This window comes from Lactuca sativa, chromosome 5 (assembly GCF_002870075.4).
Source record: "Lactuca sativa cultivar Salinas chromosome 5, Lsat_Salinas_v11, whole genome shotgun sequence".
Classification (NCBI taxonomy): Eukaryota; Viridiplantae; Streptophyta; class Magnoliopsida; order Asterales; family Asteraceae; genus Lactuca; species Lactuca sativa.
The window spans coordinates 214,518,966-214,533,834 of record NC_056627.2 but is presented as its reverse complement, the minus strand read 5'-3'; the positions used below and the strand labels follow the sequence as shown (position 1 = coordinate 214,533,834).

At 38.0% G+C, this 14,869-nt stretch overlaps 1 protein-coding gene across 1 annotated transcript; it reads left to right on the top strand.

Annotated features, from left to right (window-relative positions):
* The first annotated feature begins 12,225 nt into the window (after positions 1-12,225).
* Positions 12,226-13,781, top strand: LOC111913837 (uncharacterized). The gene is made up of 2 exons (XM_023909549.1): positions 12,226-12,743; positions 13,328-13,781. The coding sequence occupies exons 1-2, from the start codon at positions 12,226-12,228 to the stop codon at positions 13,779-13,781; spliced, it is 972 nt and encodes a 323-aa protein (XP_023765317.1).
* Positions 13,782-14,869: the final 1,088 nt, after the last annotated feature.

Genomic DNA, 14,869 nt, shown 5'->3' with positions numbered 1-14,869 from the left:
AATACCATTTTATCAGACATCGGATAGAAGAAGGACTCCTCGTGGCAAAGAGGGTATCATCGGATGAGAACCTAGCAGATCCCCTCATGAAGGGACTGACTCGGGTTAAGCATCTCCAGCATGCTCGGAGCATAGGGCTGAAGGATGATATTAGATTTAGTAGTTAGATAACCTAGAAATTTGTAAAGTGTAATTGACATTAGATGATGAATAAAAGGTGTTTTATTTATGAGTAAAGTGTTGCTATCTCTTGTCGATCGTTTACTATATTTCTTTTGCATGTTTTGACTTCCAAAATAATTTTTTTTTGGCTATTCAAACCTCCACAGTCGGTCATATGTCGGAAGTAGGTATGAATCAAGGCTGTCATTATTGGTTTCAGAGGTCTAAGGTGTTGGACAAGGCTACAACAATCATGAGTGCTCATAAGTTCTGAGCATTGGACTCAACCCACGCTCACTGGAATCACTTCATGGAATTTATCTCGAGTGATCATGAGACGGTAATATCATATAAGTCTTCAAACCTAGAGATATGATTTGTTACTTACAAGTTGGTTATGCATTGATTGTACGAAAACGCATTGGTAACTCGATGTTATAAAACGTGCTTTTGTGTATAATTCAATGAGTGGTAGAACAAACATATGAGTCGAAGTTTATCTGTTCCTTCTTGGATTAGAAGCTGATATCTGGGCCCCTCGATGATTTTTTTTTACCTATGTACCGGGCCCAGTCAGAACTAAGTTGATGTGTTCAATTAAGTTCTTTGTCAAACAAATCGAAAATCGAGAAACAAACTGCTGGACAATAAGTAAGACATTGTTCCATGTATTTGTCCGGCTGATATCTAGAACAGAGGATTATATGATCACTTATCTTAAATGGCGTATCAACATCTTCTCAGTTCCGAGAGACCTTGAAAGAGCTATGATTGCGGGTTGGTTCCTGAAGTACTGGAGTTATAGTTATTAGACTTATCCATGTGGGAGACTGTTGGATAAGCTGTCTAAGTCCATAACTATTTCTGGTCAGTACTTGACCCGACCCGGCATGGTCCATTTGGGTTGCATGGCACCATGCAATTGGACAGACTAAATGAGAGAAATAACACTTGGAGATTATTAATATATTATAAGTTCTAATATATTAATAATATTATTTAATTAGTTTGATCAAGAATTAATTTAGAATTAATTAAGTGATCAAAAGATAACTAATTAAATATATGGGTTGATTATGTAAATCATTCATATCTTGTATAGTGGGCTAAGAGGCTCCATGGATTATCAAGTTGGGTTCCACCCATAGGATGCTCCATGGGAGTTACAAACCCATGGGTCATGGAAATGAAGAGTCATGACACATTAGGGTTTACATGGTGTAACCCTAGATGTGTCAACACTATATAAGAATCTCATTCTCCACCAAAATCTGCTACACATATGAAACAAGAGGGCTAGGCCGATTTCAAGAAGTGTGTGTTCTCTCAAAAGTCTTTCCAAGAGCATTTGGTGTTGTGTGAAGCATTTGAGGCATCACACTTGGGGTGCTAGGCTCACAAGGTTTCAAGGAACATAAGCAATAACAAGGTAAGTTATTCTATCTTTCATTCAAGTTAAAAATTGTTCCCCATGTATGCTAGATAGGAATATAACCTTGGAATTCAACTTTGCATGATAATTAGACAAACATAGATCCAAGGTTATTAGGGTTGCATGTACACTTAGGAAGTGTTAGAATGCTCAAAACCCATCAGTTTTACACTTAAGGAGGGGTTCATACTTGCCAAAGCTGATAACTTTATGGGCTTAGAGACCAAATAGAGTTCAGATCTGAAGTTACAACTTCAGATCATAGCTCATACCCAAGAATAGCTTCTTATATGCTAGAAAAGCCCTAAACTTCACCCAAATGAGATTTAGAAGGAAAAGAGGCCAAGATAACAACTTGATACCTTCCAAGAGATGCAAACTGAGGTAGATATCAGATCCCCGCATGTTCTTTGCTCCTAGCCACTTGCTCTCCAAGTTCTTCTCACCAAGAATCCTCTTCCAAAGCTTAAAATACACAAATGGAGCTCTCTCACACGAATTAGAGTTTATGGGATATCAAGAGGCTATAAGTGGAGGCTGAGGAGGCCAATGATCCTTTAAATAGGGTACAAAACCCTGGAAATTAGGGTTTCATCCTCCAGCTCCTACTCGTCGAGTCCCTACTTGGACTCGGCGAGTAGGTCACTTAAACTCGTAGACCAACCTGCTGCTACTCAACGAGTCAGGCAACCAACTCGTCGAGTAGGCCTTGAAATCTGAAGAATTTATAACCATAAATTGATACTCTAAAATCGGGGCATTACACTAAGCAACATACATATCCCACTAAAATACTCCTTAGGTCTCCTAGGAACCCTTGTTTTACTTGCTTCTGCCATACTATGAACCTCCACCAAACCGCTGATTGCCTTATGCATGTAAATTATACACAATACAAGATCAAATAGACTGTCGAATAAATGACTCTACCCTAAGCCCACAACTAGACAAGGAACATGAAATAAGGCAAACTCAGTCATTCTAGGGCTATATGATTCTAATCGTATATAATTTTTCAAATACACTTAGCAATTAACTTCGCCAACATAAATGCCACGTAACACATAATTCCGCCTAGGCTACAAGGCATCACAAATCAGACAATTTTATCGTGCAATTCTCGAAGGTGTCCATTAGCCCTATCCTAGCATGTAATTTACATAAATGCATAATACTCAAGTATGGGTATTTTGGGAGTCACTTACTTGAGTTCGACTGATTGCACGTATCGCACACCTTTCTTCATAAAAATCTTTTTATAAAATTTATTTTCTTTCAAAAATATTACCAATTTCTCATTTTGAGTCCAGAGACATCCAAGAGTGTGTCCGAATCCCTTAAACCAACGCTCTGATACCAACTTGTAACATCCTAAAAATACCGATAAAATTTTTTAGTTTCAAATCATGAAGTTCACATAATATTTGTTTCAAAATCAGTCATAATCAAATGTATCATAATCATAAGAGCAAAATAACAATCATCAATGCGGAAAATCATCGGGGGATGTTGTGCAGTCAAGCCATGCCCTTCCTTTTGGAACCTGGATATGTTTAAACCACAAACCATAAGCACAAAGTTTAGTGAGTTGCCCAAAATACCACATACTATACATATCATTGCCCCCCCCCCCCCCCCCCCCCCACATATTGGACCTCGTTCACTATCGGGCCCCATCCATCATACAAACGTGTCTAACCCATCATATAATTGGGACTAGCCCAACCTACAAATGGCCCAACCCAATCATACAAATAATCCCAACCCAATATACAAATGAAAGAGTGACAAAGACAACCAACATCCTACATAGTTAGTCAACAACTAACAACTCTCACAACCAAAGAACGGGTGTTATATGCCTCATAATAAACCACACAAGGTAAACCCTGGTCTTCCTTCTAAAACTAGAAATATGACCAAAAGTCAACGATCAAGGTCAAAGTCAGCAGTCAACATCACCATTAGCTGACACTCACGTCGTGACTAGCCTATTTTCACGTAATGACTAACAAACTCAGCCTCGATTTAACTCCAGATTCGAGCAAGTTAACCGTAATCAAAACAATTGCCACGTCATGAAGGCCATGCCCCCACGTTGTGATAGATTCCGTCCAAAACAATTGGGAAATCCCATCATCACGTTGTGACCTCCATATAGTCACGCCGTGACCATATAAATTTGGAACAACTTAATGCATTCAACCATTAATCCCTTAAGACATCAATGCTAACTTTCTAGAGGGCCTTCTTACTCCAAAACCATTCTAAAGAAATCGATGTTTTATAGACATGCATATCCAATGCATGTATTGATCTAATATTAGGTCAAAATGATGAAAAATGGAACGACAATCACATGAATGTCTTCAAAATTTAGCCAAAATTCAGATCCAACATATACAACCCTCAAGGGACCTCAAACACCTATAAACTTGCCAACTTTATAGAATCCTTCCATTCTAAATTGATTAAACTTGAAGATAAAAGGATAAACACTTGGATCTAGAAACCTAAAACAATTAAGTTTGGATATTGAAGGTCCAGATATGCACAAATGAAATCCCAAGCAAGCCTAGATGCACACAACACTACCAAAACCTTCTTCTTTCTTCAAAAGCAACCAAAAGCACCAACATGAGCTAAAAATGGAGAAATGGTATTAGGGTTTGTCTCAAGGTTTTAGAGAGTGATGAAGGCTGGAAATGATGCCCTAAATCTGAGATTAGTGTTTAAATACAGAGGAAACCCTAAAAGATCACGGGCTTGTGCTACAACTTTAGTCACATTCTGACCATACCTTTTCCACGTTGTGACATCCTTCCAAAAATGTGTTTTCATATTTGTCTTGTCTCGTAATGTCATTTGATTTTTTCCAAAAACCATGCCTTTGACTCCTTTCTGCCATACGCTGACCCATTTTGGGAGACGGGTGTTACAAGAGATTTTCGGATCTAGCAAACATAGGTCTAGAAATACGGGTGAGCAAAGCCTGGTGGTTGATGCATATAAATAATATCATGTATATTTACGTGAATGGATGCATTTTTTACATCAAGTTGATGGATTGGTCATTGACGACTTACAACAATACTTAACATCATATGTATAGTGGTTAGTTTAACCATAGGACTAAAAGTTTCATCACAGTCAATACTGACTTGCTGAGATTCTCCATTACAACAAGACATGTATTTATCTTTCAAGTGGCCAATAAGAAGTAAATCTGTGATGAAAATCCAATAACAACCAATAATATTAGTATCTCGTATTCGGGGAGCCAAATCCTAAGTATTTTGTTTAAGTAAAACATTGAATTTGTTCGTCATGGCATAATTCTTGTGTCTGTCAATGATAATAATATTTGGGTTTGAGGGAATTGGAGAAAGATAATGTGTATGAACAAAAATGTAACACCCGTAACAATCAAGCCAATTTAAAACTTTTTAAATCATTCAAAAACCAATAATTGTTACAAATATGTTTTCAAAATGGTTTAGTGTCAGAGTATCCCAGAATCAAATCATAAAAACATAAGGAGGTGTACGATCATGCCTTCGCCTTCCCGCGATCATCAGAAGTACCTGAAACAAAATCAAAAACTATAAGCCCGATGCTTAGTGATTTTCCCCAAAATACCAACGCCATACAATCATAATCATATCATATAAACAAACAACATGCATATTGAGCCATCAGCCTGACTGGACTGCCTCGCAGGGGCATCTGTCTATCTGGACTGCTCTATGAGCCATCGGCACGTCTGGACCGCCTCTCAGGGCCTTAAGCCTATCCAGACTGCTTGTCGGGCCTTCGGCCCGACCAGTATGCCCTCCCGGGCCTACAGTCTATCTGGTCCGCCTTGGGTATGTTGGCCTTCAGCACAAAGCAAGTCCGCTTCAACCCAACCCCCAAATCAAACAATCATGTGCACATAAATATCATATGCTAGCATATATAATAGTCAAACCGATCTAATAGATCACTAATCATAGCATTATCCTATAACTAGGATACCAACCTAAATGATCACTAACATAACATTATCCTATATACCAGGATACTGACCTACCATGTAACTAAGCATATCACCATCCTAACTACCAGGATGCAAATCAATAAGCATATCATGCAATAAACCTGGATACAAATCCGAAAAGGGTAGACATTGGTGCCTGCGACCCTATTAGTATAGTGAGGACAACTTACCTCACTAGTAGCTTGGGATGATAATGTCGAACTCCTCCAAATACAGCTCCAACTCAAACACCTACATCCAGCAATGCTCCACTTCCATAAATTTCCAAATTACTAAAATACCCTTTGAAGTCAAACTGGTCAACCCTTGGTCAAAGTCAAAGTCAACGGTCAAGGTCAACAATCCATGTTGACCATGAAAACCCTAGTTGACTTGCCGAGTTCCCAAACAAATCTTCGAGTCCATGTGATGTCCAAATGTCAGGAAAAACCCTAACTATCTCGTCGAGTCATCTCGCTAACTCGTCGAGTCCATACAAAACCAATACAAACAATCTTCATCCGACTCGTCGAGTTGACCATGAAACTTGTCAAGTCCCTTCAGTCCATTTCTCATTCAGATGTTTTTAAGCTACCCTAAATCTCCAAATTGAAGATCTAGCCTCCTATGGCATGGTTTCCATGTAAAGTTGCAAACTTTATGTACATCCAAGTTCCTAAATGCCAAAACCAAGCTAAGGGATAAGTTTTAGGAAAGGAGAAGGCCATAACTTGCTAAAGACTAGAACTTTGTGACTATAAGGACTTAGAGAAGTCCATATCTTAAGTTACAACTCAGATCATGCCCAGTAACTGAAATAACCCACAACCATCTAGAAATGGCCCTAAACCTTTGCATGAAGAGATCTAGCTAGAGAGAAGTTAAGGTAACGACTTATTACTTTCAAGATGATGCCAAGATGAAGTATAAATCAGATCCACAAGCTTCTCCTTGCTTCAAGCTCCTTAGACTTCAAGATTTCTTCACAAAATCCACCTTCCAAGCTTCTTAACACACAAAAATGGAGAGTAGGCGCGATTAGGGTTTTCTAAGCTCAAGAGGGACGATAAGGGAGGAAGAGGGTGGCTAATGACACTTGAAATATGGTGCAAAACCCTGGAAATAAGGGTTATTTTCCAGCTCCTACTTGTCGAGTAGACATCATAAATCACTTGGTCTAATCCGCTTCTACACGATGAGTTAGGGCATCCAATTCTTCGAGTAGGTCTAAGAATGTGACTATAAGCTTTAAATTTTAAACTTGGGAGTCAAGGTGTTACAAAAAAGGAGAGGATTTGTTTTATATATGCCACTTTTGAACCACGTTTGGATGTTGTATTGGGTTGGGGGTATATGAGAGGTTGCAAGATAAGGAAATGAGTTAACCATAATACTATTATATCAAATGGGAGAATGTAAGGAAAGTAGATGCGAATATTGGAATGTGTATTTGCATGACGGGATAAATATGGAGAAAGGGGGTTTTTATAGAGAAAATCATATGATGAAGAAGGATATTTGGAATAATTTTAGTAAGGGAACGTTTGTTCGTTGAAAGTAACATGACGAGATATAATAGATTGATTGTTAGAAAAGTATGAAAAAGATAACTATGATGGTTAGAAAGGTAGCTAAGAAAGATACATGGTATGAAGTTTGGGCAAGTTTGTGAGAAGTGGTGGATGATATATTAGGATAACAAAGGCATCCAAAAGTAGATAATGGGAGTATGTAGGTTTTCTATGCTAGAGGATTTCGGTGGGAGTTTTGTTTTGGATAGTTGTAAAGGGTAGAATATTAAGAAGATATGTAGAAATGGAAAGACTATGATGCCAAAAGGAAGGAGGAAGAGATGCTTGCATAAGGTTTTTTCAAATCATACTTTTGATTGTACCGATTATTCTTTGGCTTTTCCATTTTGTGGATAGGTGTACTGACATGTAAAACAAATCTGAGTACCTGTTTAAAAAAAATTGGTGAAGCATAAAGTTATTTAACTCTTGTTTATTATCACATTCAAGAGTTTTAATTGTGTATTCAAATTGAGTTTGGATATAAGCATGAAATTAAAGGAAAATGGGAAGAATTGAGATTTTTTTTTTTTGTAAAGGATATACCAAAATAAAGTGTAAAGTCATCAAGAAATACTAGATAACATTTATGACCTAGTTTAGAATCAATATGAGAACTCCATTAACTGCATAAATTATATCAAAATAAGCATATGAAATGGTTTAATATAATATAAAAGGTACACCGTAACATTCTATTTATTTAATAAATAATTAGATAAAAATTGATGAACGAATAGTCGCACTAAATCCATATTAATTAGTGGATTGTTGGTTTTAGGGAGCCGAATGTTATAATTTGGATTATTTGGGGGGGTTAAAGTGTAATTTCGAGACTTGTTTCGCAAAGGATTTTAGAAGTCAAGGGGGTGTTTGGTATTATTGGGACTTAATATGTAAGGATTTATGGAGGCAGGGGCTAATTGGTAACATTTTGGACTTGATTTGGAAAGGTTTTCACAAGGCACGGTTAAAAAGGTAAACTGTGGCCATGGTTTGAAAGAAAAGGGAGACTGAGGGGCCATTCTTGCCATTATGGCAACAAGCTATAGGACACAGGTTTATAACCCTAACACCACCGGTAAAACCTAACCCTAACAACACCATCTCCGGCCGCTACCTTCACCACCTTGTCTCTCCAGCCGTTACCCCTCCATAACCGTCAATGTGAGCCATTGACTATTCAACCCGTAGCTGCTTCCGTCGTCGGCAAGGACCACGAACCGTGGGTCGCAAACATGAGGGTGGGTTGTGGTTGTTGTTCGATTGTGGAGGCTCGTTTGGCCAAAGAAACACCGTGAAGAGCCAACATGGCGGCCAACCATGGTGTTTGTCGCCGTCAACGTTACTGCTGCCAATTTAGTGTGCCGCTACCGCCGCATTATGCCACCAAGTGGGTGGCTGGACTTCCTTCATGAATAGAAGACGTGTGTTGTGTGTGTTTTGTTTGACTGGAAAACCAAGAAGTCACCACCACCACCACCACCACCGTGAGGTGGTGGCTGCCACCATGTGCCACCACCAACCACTACTTGGGTGGATGTGTGTGTGTGTGTGTATTATTTCGGGTTTTACTTTATAAAGTGTAATCGTGCCGGAATAATAATAAAAGAAACTCGTAACCACCACCGTGAACCACTGTCGACCACCACTACCCGAGGTGGTAGTTGGTGGTGCCCGCCTTATGAAACCATAATGGGCCTTATGGTACCCTAATGGGCCTAATGAACCCTAATTGATCAAAAAGACCTAGCTTTTGGGCCTATTGGGCTATGATTGGGTTGGAAACCCTAATTAGGGTTTGGAAAGCCTTAATTTTGGAATTATTGGTTTGGACATATCGAGACCCGCATTTTGGACCATTGGAGTGAAGTGATGACTCAAGCCCGATTTCATTGTATGTTTGGACTTAATGGATTAAGTCCTTAATGGGTTAAGTAGGAACACTTAACCCTAATCGTCATTTTATGTTAAAAACCCTAATTGGGTTTGGATGCTTGTTGGGCCACTTATTGGACTAAGTTGTTGTGGGCCTTTGTGGGCTAATTGGGAACACATTTATGGACCAAGGGAAACTATTGGGCTTCAGGATAATACCTAATAGAGAGGATTGAGCCCAATTTGGAAAATTGGGACACAAGTGGGCCATAATTGGGCCTCGAGGATTAATAGCTATTGGGCCATCAGAATGTCAAATTTTAGGGGTATGGTTATGCCTTAAAATAAGTCCATGTAGAGGTTTGGGCCCAATTTGGAAAATTGGGCCATATGTTGGGCCTTGGTTGACTATTGGGCTTTTGGGCCTTCAGGGTGTGAGTTTGGGCCTTGGTTTTAAACCAAGCTAGGTTAGGGGTAAAATGGTCCATTTACCCCAAGCGTAGATTATGGTTGTGTATTGGAACCCAACTCTTAATTGGGTGTCATTTTGATGTTGACAGTTCGGGAACCTGTCAACCAGCAGCTAGAGTTTTATCCGCGGGACTTCAGAAGTGCGAGGTGAGTCTTCTCACCATACCCACGGCTCTAAGGCACCAAGGCCGGCCCATTATATGATTATCGGATATGTGTTAGTCATTTATGTGATTTGATATGCTATGTGATTGTGTGTTATTGCATGGAAGACCCCGGGAGGGAGCCCGTGGCATTGGATGTAAGACCATGTGGGGTAGCCTATGGCATTCCTAGGTAAAGACCATGTAGGGTTGCCCATGGCATGAAGGTTTAAGACCTTGGGGGAGGCCATGACATCCTTACAGGTTTATGTATGCATGGCTAATATGATTGATATGGTTTATGTAGCTTTTATAGCTAACAGGATATGTGATATGTGGATTGTGTCTGTGGTATGCTCTGTGGAACTCACTAAGCTTCGTGCTTACAAGTTTGTTTATGGTTTCATGTATCATTGTCTTGGAAAGGAAGAGCTTGGATTGATCGCATTGCACACACCTATGAATTTCGAAACGAATGATTTTGGGATGAACTCTGATAATGTTTTACTTAACGACGATTTGAAATGTTTGGGATAAATGGTGTCAATGTTTTAGCTATACTAAAAATGAAATTTTTACCCTTGATTTTTGGGTCGGTACATATACACCAATGTTTTCCCAAAAAACAAGCTTGACAAGAAGTGCTAGAATTAAATATAGTACTGAAATTTCAAATACTAGGCCTAAGTAAACTGAAAACTAAAGTTTCTGGACCACAAAGACAATTGTGCCAAGTTATATGAGGGACAGTGTGGAGAGCAACATAAGGAAATTTTCCACTTGATTAAAAGGTTAACAAATAAATATTAGGGGAAATATTGCATCTCATTAGGAGTTTTTGCATGGTAAGATCTTTCATAAAAGACCGAAGGGGTCAATTTGATGGATACAAGATTACAGCGAGTAAATTTGTGAATAGAGATTAAATTTTTTGATAATCTTTGGTGTGTGATAAATGTTTTAAGAGAGTGAGAATGTTTAGGAAAATATACGGTGGTTGAATCTTGACCAAGAGTTGGAATATTAGACCCATTACCAACTAAATTTGAATATGGACTACTTAAAGAAGATAGATAATAAAGGTTACCAAAGTCATTTGTGAGATGAGATGTAGAACCGATATCCATGTACCAAGAGTTTTACAATGATTTTAGGTTGATGGTATGAAAGGAAATTTCAAGTTGTATAGGAGTCATAGGGGTATCGTAATTAGCCAAAAAGTGAGACTGTGTTGATATCGAGACTAAGTTTGTGGACTGGAACTGAGAAGGCTTATTTTAGTGGTATGCACTATTGTCGGATAAGACAATGAGGTAATGTCCATGGTGTGGGCTAGTACCAAGGAGGCAACCAAAAATAGGCTAAGTTGTTGAAGCACCCGCATCCTGAGCCACTCCCATGTTTTCCACTTCGTCTACCGCGATAACCCCTACAATCACCGCCTAGATTGATGGCACTGCGATTGTTGTGATCGAGAGCCTTTGATGCTGTGTCAAAAGTAGAATCATATGATTTTTGACTAACAAGTACCTGCAGAGTGTGTGGAGCTTACTTGGACCATCGATTTTCTTCCAAAAAGAGATGTGAATGAGATTTGTAAAAACTAGGAAAGTATTCGACTTATTGAATATGGTTATGGTATCCCCTTGGTTTTGTCGGAGACTAATTAGAGATGCATCTTGTTTTCTATTATATGGTTGTCTACATTAGCCAATTGATTGGCTAAGTTCTCTAGTTTTGCATCATAAAGGTTGATGTTGGAGAAAGCATCTAGAAGAGTGGTATTAATTTGTTGGAGTATGATCCCAGGACACAGTCCTGGAGATGATTCTAATATTTTTTGTTGTATGATGGCGCCTGAGAATCAAGTCAGGAACCCACTAACGACACATACTCTAGATTTGACACAAAGACCCGATAGCCCAATTGCATGTCACATCAGTAGGTATTTTGATTACTTACACTTAACATAAAGAACCCAATATGACCAAAATGGGTAATGAACTTTATTCTTTGTCCATATTTAGGTAACCATGTTTTTTTTCGTACACATTTATCCAATAAACTTGTTTGACATGTTTTCAATAGTGTAATATTACTGTAATTACAGGTCCTATTACCCTATTGTGAACAAGTCAAACAAGTTCAACAGTCAAATGTGTATGAAAAAAATATGGTTTACCTAAATATGGAGAAAGACCAAAGTTCGTTATCTTTCTAGGTCATTAACCGTGGTCAATAATTATATATGCAATTACAATAGCCGATCCCTATAATATCTTAATGACCAAATATAAATACAAAAGAATCTAGAAGGTAATTGCTAATAATAAAATTTTATGAAAAATATGAAAAATTGTAAAACAAGTTTATAAAAAGATGAAAAAAAATGTAAATAAAAATATTTATAAAATGTGATATTGGTAACAAAACTTAAAATATGAACCAAATTTGTAACAAAATTTTAAACTTAGACTATTGTCAAAGGTAGATTTTGAGAAGGCATGCGATTCCCTATCATGGGACTACCTTTTAGAGATCATTCAGATTATGGGGTTTGGTCCGTTATGGCGTGGTTGGATTATGGAGTTATTGAAATCTTCGAGGGCTTCGGTTTTGGTTAATGGTTCGCTTACCGATGAATTTCAGATTCATCATGGTTTGAGACAGGGAGATCCTCTTTCTCCTTTCCTTTTCATATTGGCGATGGAGGGTCTTCATGTGGCATTGGTTAGAGCTCAGATGGCTAACGTGTTTAGGGGAATCTCTATTTCAGGCATTGGAATTTCTCATCTTTTATATGATGATGATGTTATGTTGATTTCTTCTTGGGATCCTGAGAATGCGAAGCTTCATATTTGTATCCTTCGTTGTTTCTTTATGGCTTCGAGTTTTAAAATTAATTTGTATAAAAGCAAATTGATTGGTGTGGGGATTCCTTTATCTCAGGTCTCTAGTGATGCATACATGATTGGGTGTGCAGTTTCTAAGCTTCCTTTTATCCACCTCGGTGTTCCTGTTGGTCAGAATATGTCTCGTATCTCTGCTTGGTCTCCTGTGTTTGATCGGTTTCAAAGCAGATTGCCAGGCTAGAAGGCTAAATGCCTTTCTTTTGGTGGCCGACTTACTTTGGTTAAGTCAGTTATGGGTTCCTTAAGTAGTTACCTAATGTTGATTTTTCTTGCTCCTATTTCGGTTCTAAAGTCTTTAGAGTCAATGCGAGCTAGATTCTTTTGGGGAGCAGACTTGGATGAGTGACGTATGCACTGGTTCAGATGGGACAGAGTTTTAGCGGAAGAAGTAGAGGGTGTTTTGGGTATTGGGAGTTTATATTCCTTTAATAGGGCCATGATGCTACGGTGGTGGTGAAGACTCTATCATTGTCATGATCTGTTATGGGTTAAGATTATCAAATGGTTATATGGATCAGATAGAGGTTGCAAGTCTATATCCCCTAGGAGATCCGGATCAGGACCTTGGTGGGGAGTGATTCATATGTTTACTCAATTTCAGGAGAAGGAAATCGATATTCAGTCCTTATTTCCTATCAGGGTTGGTGATTGGAACCATTCATATTTTTGTCAGGATTTGTGGATTAGAGAGGCCCTCTTGCCGAAACTTTTCATAGAATTTTTGTTTTAGATATTGTTAGTCAAGCTACAGTTAGAGATCGTCTAACATTGGGGTGGGATCCTGTTACTTTCAGACGTAGTACTAGAGGTGGAATTGAGCAGGAGAAGTGGGATGCTTTTATTTCTCTTTTGCAGGATTTCCAATTGCAATCAATTCCTGATAGATTGGGTTGGTCTATTGATGTTTCGAATACTTTTTCTATCTCCTCTGCTCGTTGGTTCTTAGATGGGAGTATGCTTTATTCTGGAGGTGGTGAGACTAGATGGAATAATTGGGTTCCCATCAAGATAAACATTCTTTTATGGAGGATCCAGTTACTCAGTATTCCAACTAGAGAGAGATTATCTCATAGGGGAATCATGTTGGACTCGATTTTATGCCCTATATGTTCTCGTTCGGTGGAATCTGTTGATCACCTTTTTACAGAATGTATTGAGTTGATGGAGATTTGGCCGTGCATTGCTATTTGGTGAGGAATTCAGATTTCGCCCCAGTTTGACGTTCATACCCTTATTAAGTGGTAAGATTTTGTTGCTTTGAGAAAGGGTCAACGAAAGGCATTTGATGTTGTGGTTATGACATCTTTCTGGTGCATGTGGAATTTTCGTAATTCGACAGTTTTTGGAACGGTTATGCCTAGGAAATCAATGCTTTTTGATGATATTGTTTATAGATCGTTCTTTTGGATTTCTAATAGATGTAGTAAAACCAAGATTAGTTGGAGCTCTTGGCTTCATAATCCGGCTTCTGCCACTTTGTTATTGTCATGATTTCTTTCTAGCTTCTTACTAGTTTTTTAATAAAATATTTCGCCGTTCCAAAAAAAAAATTATATATGCCAAATAGAAATAAAAACAATAAAAACCTATTATCTTTTTATAAATGATTTTAGATTTATTGACAAGTTGCAACTTTGAGATATTTATAAATAGAACCTTGTCTCAATGATAAAATATAGTATACCATCCTTATTATCAGGACCGTTCCAAATATATTTTAGGTCTAGGGCGAAAAAAAAAATAGGTCTTTAAAATACACAAATATCATCAACTTTTTTATAATAACTTAATAATTGGAAAAAAATAATATACTATCTTCTAAATATAATAATTTCCATAAAAAATTTAGGTCTTTTTAAAAGATGAGCCCTGGACGATCGTTCCTATCGTCCACCTTCTGGGACGGATCTGTTTATTATATATAATTTTGGAAATTGTTTGAGAAATTATTCACATCATTTTCTTGGGTAATCATTGATAATCATTTTTTTTATCGATTAGCATCATATTCAAAGTATCGAGGATAATATTTTTTGCATTCAAATGTCAACATACAAGACTACCAAGACATGTACAAGCTTATAGGACTAACCGACCAATATACAAAAGGGTCAAATACATACGTGGACTATATTGGACTACATAAATACATATACACAAACAAAAAATAGTATCGACACTAAGGTGTTGTTTGTTTTTTTAAGTGAAAATGTCTGCAGTGTGCGGACCACATCTGCAAGCCTCTGCGGTAGAAGATGTGGACAAAATGTCTGCAGTCTGCA